At 34.7% G+C, this 13807-nt stretch overlaps 1 protein-coding gene across 1 annotated transcript in view; it reads right to left on the bottom strand.

Annotated features, from left to right (window-relative positions):
- Positions 1–13807, bottom strand: part of LOC138331993 (HEAT repeat-containing protein 6-like) — a 31790-nt gene that overhangs the window by 16420 nt on the left and 1563 nt on the right. The window contains 16 exon segments of the mRNA XM_069279901.1: positions 37–161; positions 614–736; positions 1223–1357; positions 1990–2076; positions 2681–2762; positions 3243–3750; positions 4228–4327; positions 4823–4949; positions 6440–6516; positions 6921–7043; positions 7462–7917; positions 8780–8875; positions 9411–9525; positions 9958–10076; positions 10619–10759; positions 11712–11819. Of these exon segments, the coding sequence (XP_069136002.1) occupies positions 37–161; positions 614–736; positions 1223–1357; positions 1990–2076; positions 2681–2762; positions 3243–3750; positions 4228–4327; positions 4823–4949; positions 6440–6516; positions 6921–7043; positions 7462–7917; positions 8780–8875; positions 9411–9525; positions 9958–10076; positions 10619–10759; positions 11712–11819 (2522 nt within the window).

The raw sequence follows: 13807 nt of genomic DNA, 5'->3' as shown, positions 1-13807 counted from the left end.
TATCAATTGGAATAATAAGTTTGTATTATGACCCACTTGTTAAGCACCAATGCATCACAGAGATTGGCCAGTGACCATGCCGTCTTCAGGCGTACATTCAGACTGGTGTCTGTCATACTTTTAAGTATGGAGTTAGCAGCATCAGCGATAAAGGAGACATCCTGAAAAAATGGATTGGGACAAAAATTCAGATAACATTAGTATGAGGCACACACAAAATTTTAATTGAAATACATTGTTATCTAAAAGCTGGGAGAAGTGTAGATAGAGTTTTAGCTATACTTTATTAGAGTGCGGTGAGTTAAAATTATGAGAATTGTTTGTAAGGATCCTCAAAATATTTTGAATTGATGATAATTTTAGCAGTTAAAATACAAAATGATATGAATATAGTTAAGATCTATGGTAGAAGACCTTGCTTTTTATTTGAAACCTATTTATGTTTTACCCTGAAGTTGAAAATGACTGTAAGCCAATTAAACTGAATCTTTATTCCGTTCAAGTTGGTTAAAGGATTGATTCTCCATTGTTCTAATGTTAGAGAATCCGTCGTCTCTTTACAATTAAATATAGATTTAGCTCATTGATCAAATCCTTTTTGTTTTTGACCTACTTCTCTGAGACAGGGGTAGAGGACGTAGACTCCAACAGCTCTGACCGCCGCTGACCGTACGATCCTGTCGTCATCAGACGTCAGACCCAACACTAGAGTGATACATAGAATCCTCTTGTCCATCTGGAAATGGATATGCTGAACAATTTAGTAAGGGTTAATGTTGGTGTATTAAAAGGAAAATTTATATGTTGAACAGTTTGGTAATGTTGGTGTATTACAAAGACAATTTATAACAGTTTTCTCAATAAAGGACCTCAGGTTCGGTTTACAGTGTGCACACAGTAATTGATAATATTTGTATGAAAGTATTCTTACTAACTAAAGATGAAACTTAATTATTGCCCTATACTGTATACCAAATTATCTTATTTTTGACTATTTCATAGCCAATTAGAATTCGTGAAAATAAATCACCACAAAAAGATTTAAACTATACAGTACATTTGTACCATTAAAGTTTCCATAAACATTGCTGCAAAAATAAGTTCGCTTACAGTAGTGAAATCATCGTCTGAATGTAGAAGGCTAGTGATACAATATTTGCCTTAATCACTCCTGTATAAACACTGTGCTTGTTTTTTGTTATATATCTATGTTATATCTTACAGGTAGAACGGTGAACACCTCTGGACCGACATTTGAGATACAGTCACATGACGTAGCCCTCACAGCATTGTTTGTCTCCGTCTGTAATATGTTCGGTAACGGTCCCATCAACATGAAAACCCAGAACTCCTTCGCCTTGACAAAGAAAATTGAAATAGAAAATCTTACAGAATTTTATATTTTTGATGTCTGGTAAAACAAAATTGAAATAATGGTAGAGAATAATTACAGTCAAACCGGCCTGAACGGCAACCTTAAATACTGTAAACCAAGTTTTTTCCCATATAATTTACTTTCGCGATCAGAGTAAATTCATAAAGGTTTATCTCCATGAATATCATCTAAATCTCGCTTAAGTTTTGTTTTAATTCCGCGAAAGTTAATATTCATTAACTTGTTTTCAAAGCAAATCATGAACTTTAATAACCGCGAAAGAAAGTTGGTTTATAGTAAGTGGCAATTTACAGTCCTCCCAATGACACTCTATAAACAGCCATCCGTCATGCATCAGCAGACAATTTCTGTCAGTCCTTTGGGTGGCTGCTTTACAATACATGTATTATACATATTTGACAGTAATCTATAATCTTATAAGATGAACTGGATTTATATCAATATATGATGTGGACGAGACAGCACATGATGGATACCACCCTGCATATCCTATGTCGTGGCAGGAACATAAAAACACTTTTTAAAAGCCCCTGTCTGTAACATATTCCTATGAGTTTTTGCAGAGTTGATAACAAGCTTACACTATAACTCACCAATTCCGCAGTAATTCTGTTTTCTGGACCATCTTTCTCAGCCATCTGTACATCTTGTAGCATTACTTGTGTTAATACATCAAGGAGCTGGAATTAATACATATCACTAAAACTATGACAGCAGTATTTAATAAACATGTCAACAGAAATGGATAGAAAAACATTATCAATAAGCTTACACAACAAATACAAACTCACATCTACAGTTGATCATGAACCCATTATACGGGGATAAAAGCCTCAATGAAAAATTTGAAAACCTCCCTTTCACCATTAAAACGAAATTTCCATTAATGGTTGTTTTTTAATCTGAACTTTGAGTTAAACATTATCTTCAACTTGAAAGAGTTCGAGATCACAAAGTATTTTGTTTACTATTATTATTTTTTAAATAATTTTTATAAAAAGTACTATTAACAATAACTGTTCACAGGGATATTATTGCATGTAGAAATTTCATTAAAACAGACTTAAAACTGCTCCTGATGTGATCATTTTTGTACTGTCGATCTATAAGATAATTATTTGTGTGTTAAAATTTGCAGTTGTATGTCAGTGAATGGATATATTCATAGATATTAAATGAAAGTGATCCATGCCATGAATTTTTCCACTTTAACTAAAATCAAATGTTAATACCCCATCAATAACGTAACCCTAGTAGTGCTGAGGACGCCTTTTGGCTGTTTACCTTGATTGTGTGAAGTCTAACCACTTGATCCGAGTCTTGCATACACTTGTGTAACAAATCTCTTAGTACAGCTAAACTATTCCTGTAACAATAACATTAACATTATACATTTGTTGACTTGGTTGCAGGTTAACATGTGTAATTTTGAACCAGAGGCCTAAACTGTTACCGAATAGGAAAGAAATAATTTTGGGAATTGAGATTTATTTTCAGTGTAATCAACTACTATATTGAGTTACTTGATAATTATAGAAACCATCATAATAAATACAAAATAATTAATAAATAATTTTTAAAATTAATATACTGCAAGTTACTTTTAATTGTTAATACCACAAAGCTCATAGCCTATAAACCCAGGAAAAATTTAATATGTCTATGGAGATTATAAATTGACAGATCGACAGCTATCAAGCAAACAACACGTGACTTTGCATTTTGTATGGTGTATCCTACAATGTTTACTCCAACATTGAATGGAAACATGTGTGTGTGAGCACGAGGCATGGCTTGAGTGCAAATACACAGGAACCAATTTCAAACCGTTTGCTATTCAACCCACCTTATGATAGGGAAGTAGCCTTTTGTAAGATGAGCTAATACTTGTAAGGACTCCAATCGGACAGGAAGTGGCTCTAAATGAGGCTCAGTCCAGTCGCCATGGTGACCTGTATATGGTAAAATGTTCTTCATACAAAGTTTGATCATCCAGGAAGTTTCGCGGGCATGAGCCTGTAGTAACTTGTCCGAGAACACAGGGGTCAAAGTTCCAGGTGACCCAACCCCTGAACCTTGACCCACAGGAGGGGTCACGACCCCTGGGGAAACACTTCGCAACTGTCCATCACTTGAATGTTTGTCAGATTTTTCAGAATTATTTTGTGAATTGTCTCCATGGTTACTCGCAGATCTTACAGGTTCTGACTCCGGTGGTTGGTTGGTGTCGGGTGGTAGAGATGTGGATAGCGGGGGTCGGGACGGCTGAATGATGTGACAGATCTCCATCAGTGGGGGCTGTATAGCAGCTACAGCACCAAAACAGGTCAGACAGGCTACTCTCACATTAGGATCTGTATAATGATAATGTATCATTAGTATAACTATATATATTGAGTACATTGAAAGTACACTGCATGCATAAAATTTGTTGTTGCTTAATTAGAAGTAAACAAATGGTCCTTTTGTTACTTTCAAATGAAACTAACACTTAATATTATTAAAGTGACATTTGGTTTGGTTTATTTATTTTTACGTCCTATTAACAGCCAGGGTCATGTAAGGACGTGCCAGGTTTGTTATTAAAGTGATATACCATATTATCAGTTTATATATTGGAGGGTTAAAAATTTTGCGATTTTGATTCAAAACAAGAAAATTTAATTTCAAAAATCAAAATTTGGTGTTCAAAATCTTACTAATGTTGGATAAATATTGTTGAAGTCATACCTCTGTGGCACAAAGATGGAAAGTGACCATCAAAAGCTCTTCATAATCTTGATATGTTATAATTGTAAAAACTTGCCCCTTTTAAGATTTGATATACATACCTCTATGGTTTAGGAAGTTACGGACGAGTTTGATGACTCTAGAGAGAAGTCCAGGCTTCATTCTATGGTAGGGTACATTACCGATCAGGATCGCTATACACTGGACAACAAAATACAGACAATCATTGTATTTAAATCAACATCTAGAAAAACATCAACATAATAATTATCAAAATGGCTATAATACTTCCAAACGTTAACATTTAAAGAATTTCAAGTTCATTTCATCATTGAATTTGTCCCAACGAGTAATTTGAAAGTCCAGACACAAATCATTACTTTCATATCGTTGGTAGGAATTAATGGAGAATAGAATCCAATTTTAGCTCACAATCTGCAGAACCATTGAGCACAACTTGATTAGGAAACAAATCATATTATAATGCTGTAAACCAACTATTTTTCAGCAACTTAATACATTTATTTATAAAAGTCATTTCATTTTGTGATTTACTAATTTTTTTTTATGGTGCTTTATTTTCAATTCCCCACAATTACCAAAATTTAATAGCATTCTAATATATAGTGGTTTACAGTAATATTGTTCTATAGAATAATAAAATGATGCTTTCATTATAAAGTAGACATTACTGACCTTGATCAGTTGTGTGAGAGTGAGAGGATAGTTCTCTGACACCAGAGCCAGCAGTAAACACCGGTGTAGCTCCCTGATAGTTGAGCCAAGGACGGACGAAAATGGTGTGAAGGCTGTCATCTGTTCACTGTAAGAAAATAATGGAACATAATATCATATCACATTTGTTATTACAGTAAAACAATGTTATCCTAATGTTAAAGATCTTGTATAATTCTAAATAGGATAGGTAGTGTAGAGATTACCACCCTTACAGAAAGCTTAAGTGTGCAGCAATATTGCTGCAATATAGCAGCTATATTGCGGTGCACTGATCTGTGTGCAGCAAGTGACTGCAGCAATTGAGCAGGTTAGTGCGGCTAGCCGCACCGTTCTGGCATTATTGCCGCACTAATATTTTGTTGCAGCTATATTGCCGCAATATTGCGTCTTTCGTGCAAGAAACTTTTCTTTAAAATCCTGTGTGCAGGAATAGTGCCGCAAATTTTGACCTGAATTCAAAAATTGATTCAAGAGGTTGTGGTGTATGAAGGACAGAGGTAATGGAAACTTCTTCTATTGGATTTATGACAAGTTACAAGTGGATGTAGTCTGATAGTGTTTTGGATTTGATAAGGTTTGTTGGTGAAATTTAAGCAATGTAATTGGTTTTTTTTTTGTTTATAGTCATTTTATGTCACAAACACTTAAATGTGCATGTATATATAGCTTTATTTAATTCATGTGTCCTGGAACAATAATTTTCATTTGATGCTGATAAGGTAATTCTTGGTCAAGATTAAGACCAATTTCATCACCAAATGAATTCAAAAGGTTATTGCATAATGCGCATGTACCAAGAATCAAAAGAAAGACTCTTGTGATTTTTCAAACTTTTCCATTTATACCTTTGTACTTGTTTAAACATAAACCAGGAAGCTAACGGCTATGGTGCCACAACTATGTGCGGCTTTGTTGCGGCAAATGTATGTGCTGCTTTGGTGCGGCAAGTGTGTGCAGCTATGGTGCGGCAAACTCATTTGCATACGAAAAGTATGTATTGGCGCAATATTGCTGCAACTATGTGCCACTTTGTTGCGGTAAGTGTGTGCAGCTTTGGTGCGACAAGTATGTGCAGCTATGGTGCGGCAAGTGTGTGCGGCAAACTCATTTGCATACGGAAAGTATGTATTGCAGCAATATTGCTGCTATATTGCTGCAACTGTGTGCCAGAGGCCTTATATTTCTGTAAGGGCAGGTAAGCAACATTTCACCATGCCGACCAGGGTTCGATCCCCGATGCAAAATAAATAAAATTTATATATTTTTTATAGAACCTAGCCAAACTTGACACCCAAGAATCAAACTATCTTTGATGCTCAAGATTAAAAATCTTTGATCTTGAACATTTGGTTAACTGGGATTTTATTCAACATCATTAAGTATCAGAAATTCCTAATAAATCTCTAAATCGCAAAAATAAATTGCAGTGAAAATGTCTTGGACAGAAAATGAAACATTAAGGTAAGAATTTTTGTCAGAATGAAAGGGTGAAAATGGAGACAATTTAGAGAACTACAGTACCATTTACTATTTTCACTTCAAAAGGGATACAAGGGAGACAACTATTGTACTTACCTGTCCTCCGCCAGAGCCAGAAACGCCTTTGTTCCATCTACCAGGGCAGTGAGGGCTGCTAAGGCTCCCATACGACACTGTAACACAATCATACAATCAGTCTTCTAGAGGCCATACAATTTATGACATGTCCGTCTACTGTAAACCAACTTTCTTTCGCATTTAATTCACTTTCATGATTTTTACGATCTAAGTAAATTCATGAATGTTTATCTCTGCTGATTAATATACACATCACTTATATTGATATGGAATTATATTCAATGTTAAGATCCATGAACGTTAATCTACGCAAACTTGTATTGAAATGGAAATTGCAAAAGTTAGAGGCTGCAAAAGAAGCTTGGTTTATAGTATATAGATACCAGTACTTTGGGGACAAATATGAAATGATATGAATGTGTACAAAGCTAATAAATAATATTCAGGAACAGATTTTGTTGATATATAACCATTAGACAATAGAAATGTTAATATATACCTTTGGAGATGGATCTTTCAGTATTATAGTGAAGAGTGTTTGGACCTGAGGACTATTTCCGGCAGCACTGGAGTCAGGAATAAAACACGACCAGTATCCAAACATCAGGCGACGATCAGTGGTCTGTATAAAAGATAGTTTAAAGTAAGTTATAAAGTAAACTGGTTTTTTTCTTTTTTTTTATCGATTCCATGAGAGTCTCTTTAATCATTTTCTAACAATATAGTCTTATGAGAACCAAAGACAAAGTCATAGTCTTACTATTATTTGTACCCAGCAACTGGCTCATGTAGACTTTTTATACTCAACCCATATGTGATAGAGAAGAAGTAGAATCCTGAAGATATAGATTAGCAACCATGGCCAATGTCTTGTTAAAGATCATGCATACTGTAAAACGTGTTCACAAGCAACGTAAGGAATTAATTTGCAATATCAAAAATTTGTCATCATGTTGCAAAATAATGTTTGATACCTTTGGAATTTAAAGTTATTCCAGACTAACAATGACATAAATCAGCCATTTATACACAATACAAACCTTTATAACTGTGTGTAGACAAGCAAGTGCACACTGCCTGACCTTGGTATGGTATGACCTCATCCTTGACCCCTGACCTCCTTCAGTATCCGAATAATCTGAATCTGAACTACTGATCTTTGCCCAGACAGGCCTGGTTTCCATTGATGAGCCTAATACAGCTGTAGCTGTTGAGCCCTGACCTTCAGTGTGAACACCATCACCATCTAAGGTCAAGGTCATCTCATCACCCTCCTTGTTCTTATTGTGTTTCTCTGGTGATTTCTTTGCCTTCTTTTTCTTTGTTTTCTTATTGTTCTGTGGCTTGGACGCACCTTGATTTTCTTCCTCTGTTTTCTGTTCTCCTTGCGACGCCGGTGACTTAAAGGAAGGTGTAGCATACTGACTCATAGGTGTTGGAATGAGTCGATCAGGGACACTCACTGGGACGCTGGATACACCATGAAACATGTACGTCTGAAAAAGTCACAGAAATACATCTATCAAACAATCTCCCTTCTGTTGGGGCTGGAAGTCACATTCATCACAATATACCATATTTTCCGGACAATAAACCGCACCTGTGTATAAGCCGCAGAGGCCTTTTTTTACGATTTTTTCAGGTTTTGTACACGTATAAGACGCACCGTTATATAAGCTGCACCCAAAAGTTAGGCCCATGTACCCACGTAACCATCTGTGTACATACGATCGATCTCTATTGAAGTAGGGGTAATGCTTATCGATCGTTTAGAATCACGAAAATTGTCTGTAAACTTGTACTGTAAATATATAACAAATAAAACTCACTATGATGTAAACATCTTTAGCAAAATGGACTTGGTCATGTTTCTGTTCCTTGTTTATTCTGCTATTACGTAAGCCTACTTTGTGGAAACAAACATGAAATTTTCGTTGTGTAGAAATTTTTCGTAGTTTTCTTGGTTACAATGAAATTTGTTTTTATACAGTCGTTGAATAATTTAAATAAAGATTAACCACAAATATTTCTATTAACAAAATAATTTCAATGTTCCATACCATGAAAGAAAGTTATAGTATTTGCTTTTGCACTTTTTCCTTTAATAATGACAAGAAATGATAGTTGTTAAGTGATCTTCTTTAAAATATGAATTGTTTGTAAGATGAGTACAGTCAAGTCCACCAAAGGCCTTATAAGGGAGTGAGAAATTTTTTATAGCTATATAATATTTATTCTCAGCCCTATATTGCATTGAAATTGGCAATTTGGAACTCAAAAAATTAGTTTTATAAAGCAGGTGGTCTTTTAATATCATGAGGTGGTTGCAAAGCTAGGTTTACTGTACATCAAACTTACCCTAATAGCAGCTAGTAGATTGCCTAGTTGGTCTGTTGGCATGACTTTGGTGGCTGCCAGGAGATTCTGTAGGCCTCTTAATGAACAGATCAACACCTTTAATAGAGAGAACAGCATTATCAGCATTTAAACATTCACAACGAACAGATCAACACCTTTAATAGAGAGCACATCATTATCAGCAAAATAAACACTCAATACTTAGAATATATATAACCAGTTTGTAGAAAATAGAATCTACAACAACAAATGTTTTTTCATTATCTTGGATTTTACCATCTATCGGAATGTCAAAATAAAAATGATTTCTGAATCAACAGCACATTATATCTAGTCTATCACACTAACAAAGTTTTTAATAAAATCAAAACCAACTTCTCATTACAAACTTAAATTCGAAATCACTAATCTTAGAAAAAAAATACTTGTAGAATTCGCGGAAAAGTGATTTTAATGGACTCTGATGTCTTGGTTGAAGTTGAAAGTGCACACAATGAACTCCTGTTCTGTACAACATTTTGTATCATTAATCATTCTCCCATTAAATCATTAACACTATTACACTAATGTTTGAAACTTGCAACAGGAAGCTAATGAATGACCAGCTGTTTTCTGTTTTACTGCGGAATACCTTGCATTGTGTATTTGTCTCCATCTTTGTAACAGGGACAGTACGTAGAATGTTCATAAACACCTCAAAACATGTCAATGTGTGGTGATCCTCTAGATACGACTGGCCTGCCACTCTAGAACACCAACAGTAAATCAACTTAATTAAATAAGTTTTGAAAATTAATGTTTAAAATTAGAGCTACGACAATATGTATTGTTATAGGACTCTCTATTTAAATGTAAATAGTATTTTTGATTGTTACGACACGATACTGCTTGAAAATCATTACAAAAACACATATCCTCAGAAATTATTGACTAGTCAAGTCTGACTGTTGACTGGAAGAGGAATGCTTGCACATGCTTAATTGTTGAGGTCAAACACCGATGCACCAGGCCAAAATATTCAACAAACATCTTTCCTCAACAGAAGCTTAAGATTGCATTACAATGATTTATTTCTGTAATAAAGCAGTTGTTAAATGTCATTTTAGTCAAGAGTATTTCATGATCATGTTGTAATGTTAGAAAATTTATTACTGCTCCACTCTCATACTTCAACCTACTTGATGGTGAGATTTTCGATACACTGGATAACTCCACGTAGGACATCCTCGTCACAGCCCTGCTCTGATAACAATGGAATCAGTACTCCCTGGGTCTTATCTAGGAGTGTATCATGGTGCTGGAACAAAAGATCAAACTTTGTTATGCTAGAGTTGTCATCCTGGTCTTCTTGACACAAGAATCTTTATTTGAAGTCATATTGTACCCATATCCTTTTTAAGCATAGAAATGAAAAGGAGGCCACTCTTTTAATTTGCTGATTGTCAATTCAAATTACACAGACCAGCCCCCTTTTATCTGAAAAGAACCCCAATTAGGGAGCACCCAGCATAAACCCTGTGTACTAAGGAAACAGAGCTACTTCAGTGACAATCAGTTTTAAAATCAAACAAAGATCATGGCAAGCAACAAGAAACAAAATATATTTGTGAAATCAATTTTTTTGATATTACCCATTCTCTTTATTGTTCTGTTTAGGATTCAAAATACATTTTCCAGTTGATTGTCATCTAGAATACAATCGCAGAGCCAAAAGATCTAATCCCAATCACATGAAGATTTGAAACTGAAATGGCTGATTTTAGTAAGATACCCAAAATTTGTAATCTTAATGAGTTTTTGAGGAAATCATTTAACAACATGAGGTCAGGAGTTCTCTACCTTTGTAAGCTGCCCACAGCATTCGTACACCACTGCCCCGAGAGCCAGGAGAATCTCTGATCGAGTCCATGGCTGACATCTCTGTAAGGCTGATATCAGATATTCTGTCACCAAATGCAGGGTCTGAACTGTCAGCTTCAACTGAAAAATAATCAAAGTCTTCAGTCAATATTGAGTACTTTAGTATTATTGAAGTTTTCAAGCACTTCCTACATCTATAAATAGATGGCATTATAAGTATATACAAATCTATCAATGTGTTTTCTATAACCCTGGGCCTTAGTATGGTAGAGTGGTAGAATCACCAATGTAAAAGTCATATTTAAAAGTCATGTGGGTAACACTATTGCGGGTATATAACATCAAAGTAGTCAACATCCATCAGGGCTTTTTCTCACTGCTTTGGGAATAAGGCCTGTGGCTTTGAATTTGGGAAAATGGTGCACCAAAATCAAGATTTGGGAAAATTATGAAATAAAGCATATACAAATAAGATTTTTTATTTCAAATATTTAAAGCCTTAACCAACTAAGTTCATTCAATATTTTTGAATAGTTTTCAAGAAACAGATTTTGGGAAATTTTAGACTTGAATTGGGAAAAATTCAGAGGTTTTGCCATGGGGAATGGGGCCAATTTTAATCATGCTGAAAAAGCCCTATCAATTCATGTACAAATGCATGTATCACTGCAGTTGAAAAATTAAAAGATAAAAAATATAATCAAACTTTCAAGTGCATTGGAATATTATTACAGCTAGTATATAAAACACATGTAAGATTAGATTTGTTAAACAATTGCTTGCATGCAGAATGAAAAAAATAAGTATAAATTCATTGCAATATATCATTACATGTAAAATACAGCTTATTATCACTATGGTTCATAGAGGATCTGAGTCTGACAACATCTCAAATGGGCTGGGCTACCGGTCACATTCTGATCACCTTTATACTCCCGGAACCTTGCATTTTCTCTAGATCTAGATCTGCCTATCGCTTTCTACATGTACATCAACTGAAAACGACAATAAGGTGATAAGAGTGATAATAAGGATCTGTATTTTAATCAGAATGAAATTCACATAAACTTACCTGCTGCTTTGCTGTAAAGTTGAATATGGCTTGACAAATTTTGACAAGAAATCTTTCTTCATATAATGGGACAACACTACAAAACTTGTTTATCAGTCTGTTGGCCTCCTGCAAATGAAAATAGGAATTATAAGAAGACTTTATATTTCTTCCTTTTAAATCATCAAACCATCATTAAATGGAAACACAATTTTATACATGTGTAGAAGAACAGGGAAAATACACATATGATCCCTGTCGAGGGCACCGACCAGGAATCGAACCTGAGTCTCCGGTGTGAAAAACTACGGCTCTACCAACTGAGCCAAAGAAGCATGCTCCGTCAGTTGAGTAACAGAGACCGTATTTAACACTATGTACAAACCACACCGACCCACTCCTTTTACACTACTCCCCCTGTTTTTCTTGAGATTTCCTAAATCTCAACCCAAGACTCTTTAACCACCTTTCATGGGTTATTTAGCTGGGCGCCAATGTAGAAGTACAGGGAAAATATATAATACACATTTTATTCCTGTCAAGTGCCCCGAGCACGAATCAAACCAGGGTCTCCAGTGTGAAAAACTACGGCTCAACCGACTGAGCCAAAGAAGCATGCTCCGTCAGTTGAGTGACAGAGACCGTATTTATCACTATGTACAAACCACACTGACCCTTCCTTTTACACATGATATATATAAATTTTATCCTAGGTTTAGCTGATGCCATTGTGACGATACTCAGATGGTCATTTCAGCTGCACAGTCCATCATCAAGCTTTTATTGCATGCCTGGCTACGTATACCAATACAGAATGTCATCATTTAAAGCTAGACTCTGACTAGTTTTTAATTTGTATTCAATACCTAATTTTTTCAACATTCTGTCATTTTTGTCTGGGGATAACTTATATTTGTGAAATTGTCTTATTTGGGGCGAATCGTCCTGTTACCATGATCCACTTGGAGTACGGTTAAAACGGCCCCACTGCAATAACGGCCCCAGTTAAAACGGCCCCAGTCGAAACGGCCTCACTTTTATGTAGGCAGATATAAGACAAAGCTTATGACGGAACACATTGAGATTAATTAAAAGTAAATTTAAATGAATGAACATGTTTGTTGTCTATCTTATTAAAGATGGTTGGTTAGGTTAATACTGTATACCTACATATACAAGTAAATGATGTTTCAAATGATGATTTTTTTTTACGTTCACGATCTCTAGCAGCGTTTGATAGATCTAATATTCAAGTAAGAAATCAATTTGAAATGTCTTCAAAATACTTTTAGTATTGATTTCTCATCGATTCATGTATGGTTGAGACGAAGATATTGTTGAAAAGGGAAGTGCTAGCATTTAACTGGGAAATTACTTGTACTTGTTTAGTAGGAGTTTTTGATATTTTGACAAACGGAAAATATTGAGAATGCAGTTAAAGTAATAAATATATTCAAATCTTTAATTATTGCAATTTTTTTCAATATGTTCAGTGTGTTGATTATATACATTTGTCTTCTAAATGTTCACTGTAAAATATGTGGTAAGTTTTGCTTGTAACATTATCTTACAAAACGAATTACATGTAGCTCACATATCAGTATCTAAGAAATTACAAGAAATAGATTATCTTTCTCATTAATTAAATAGAAAACGTCCAAATGATAGTATGTGAAACATTTTGTAAACTATTAGAAATCAAATGTACATGTGTCAAAAAGTTAGTGAATTTGAGCAAATGATTGTTCTTAGTTATGAAAGACGTTAAAATAAGTTTTAATTATGTGAATTATGATAACATGCACTGAAATTTCGAAGAGAACGGCTTGAGTTTTACATGAGACCAACAGAATGTATGAGGCAGCATTGAATTGTATCCTTTATATATAGACAAGTATTGATTTACTAATATTCATGATTTGATTTGTTCTTTCCCGTACAGTTTACCGTAATTTTGTGGGATATCAGCGCCTTTACAATTACACCGTATACACTATATAATTACCATATAATTAGGTATACACTGACCACGGCTAATTCATCTTGTGGTGACAACTGTCAATCATAACTTGTTATGGGTTCAGATTCTCTATTTGCTTTGGGTTTACAGTGACGAT

Source organism: Argopecten irradians, chromosome 9 (assembly GCF_041381155.1).
Source record: "Argopecten irradians isolate NY chromosome 9, Ai_NY, whole genome shotgun sequence".
Taxonomy (NCBI): Eukaryota; Metazoa; Mollusca; class Bivalvia; order Pectinida; family Pectinidae; genus Argopecten; species Argopecten irradians.
Note: the sequence above shows the minus strand (reverse complement) of the source record. Positions and strands in the feature narration are given on the sequence as shown.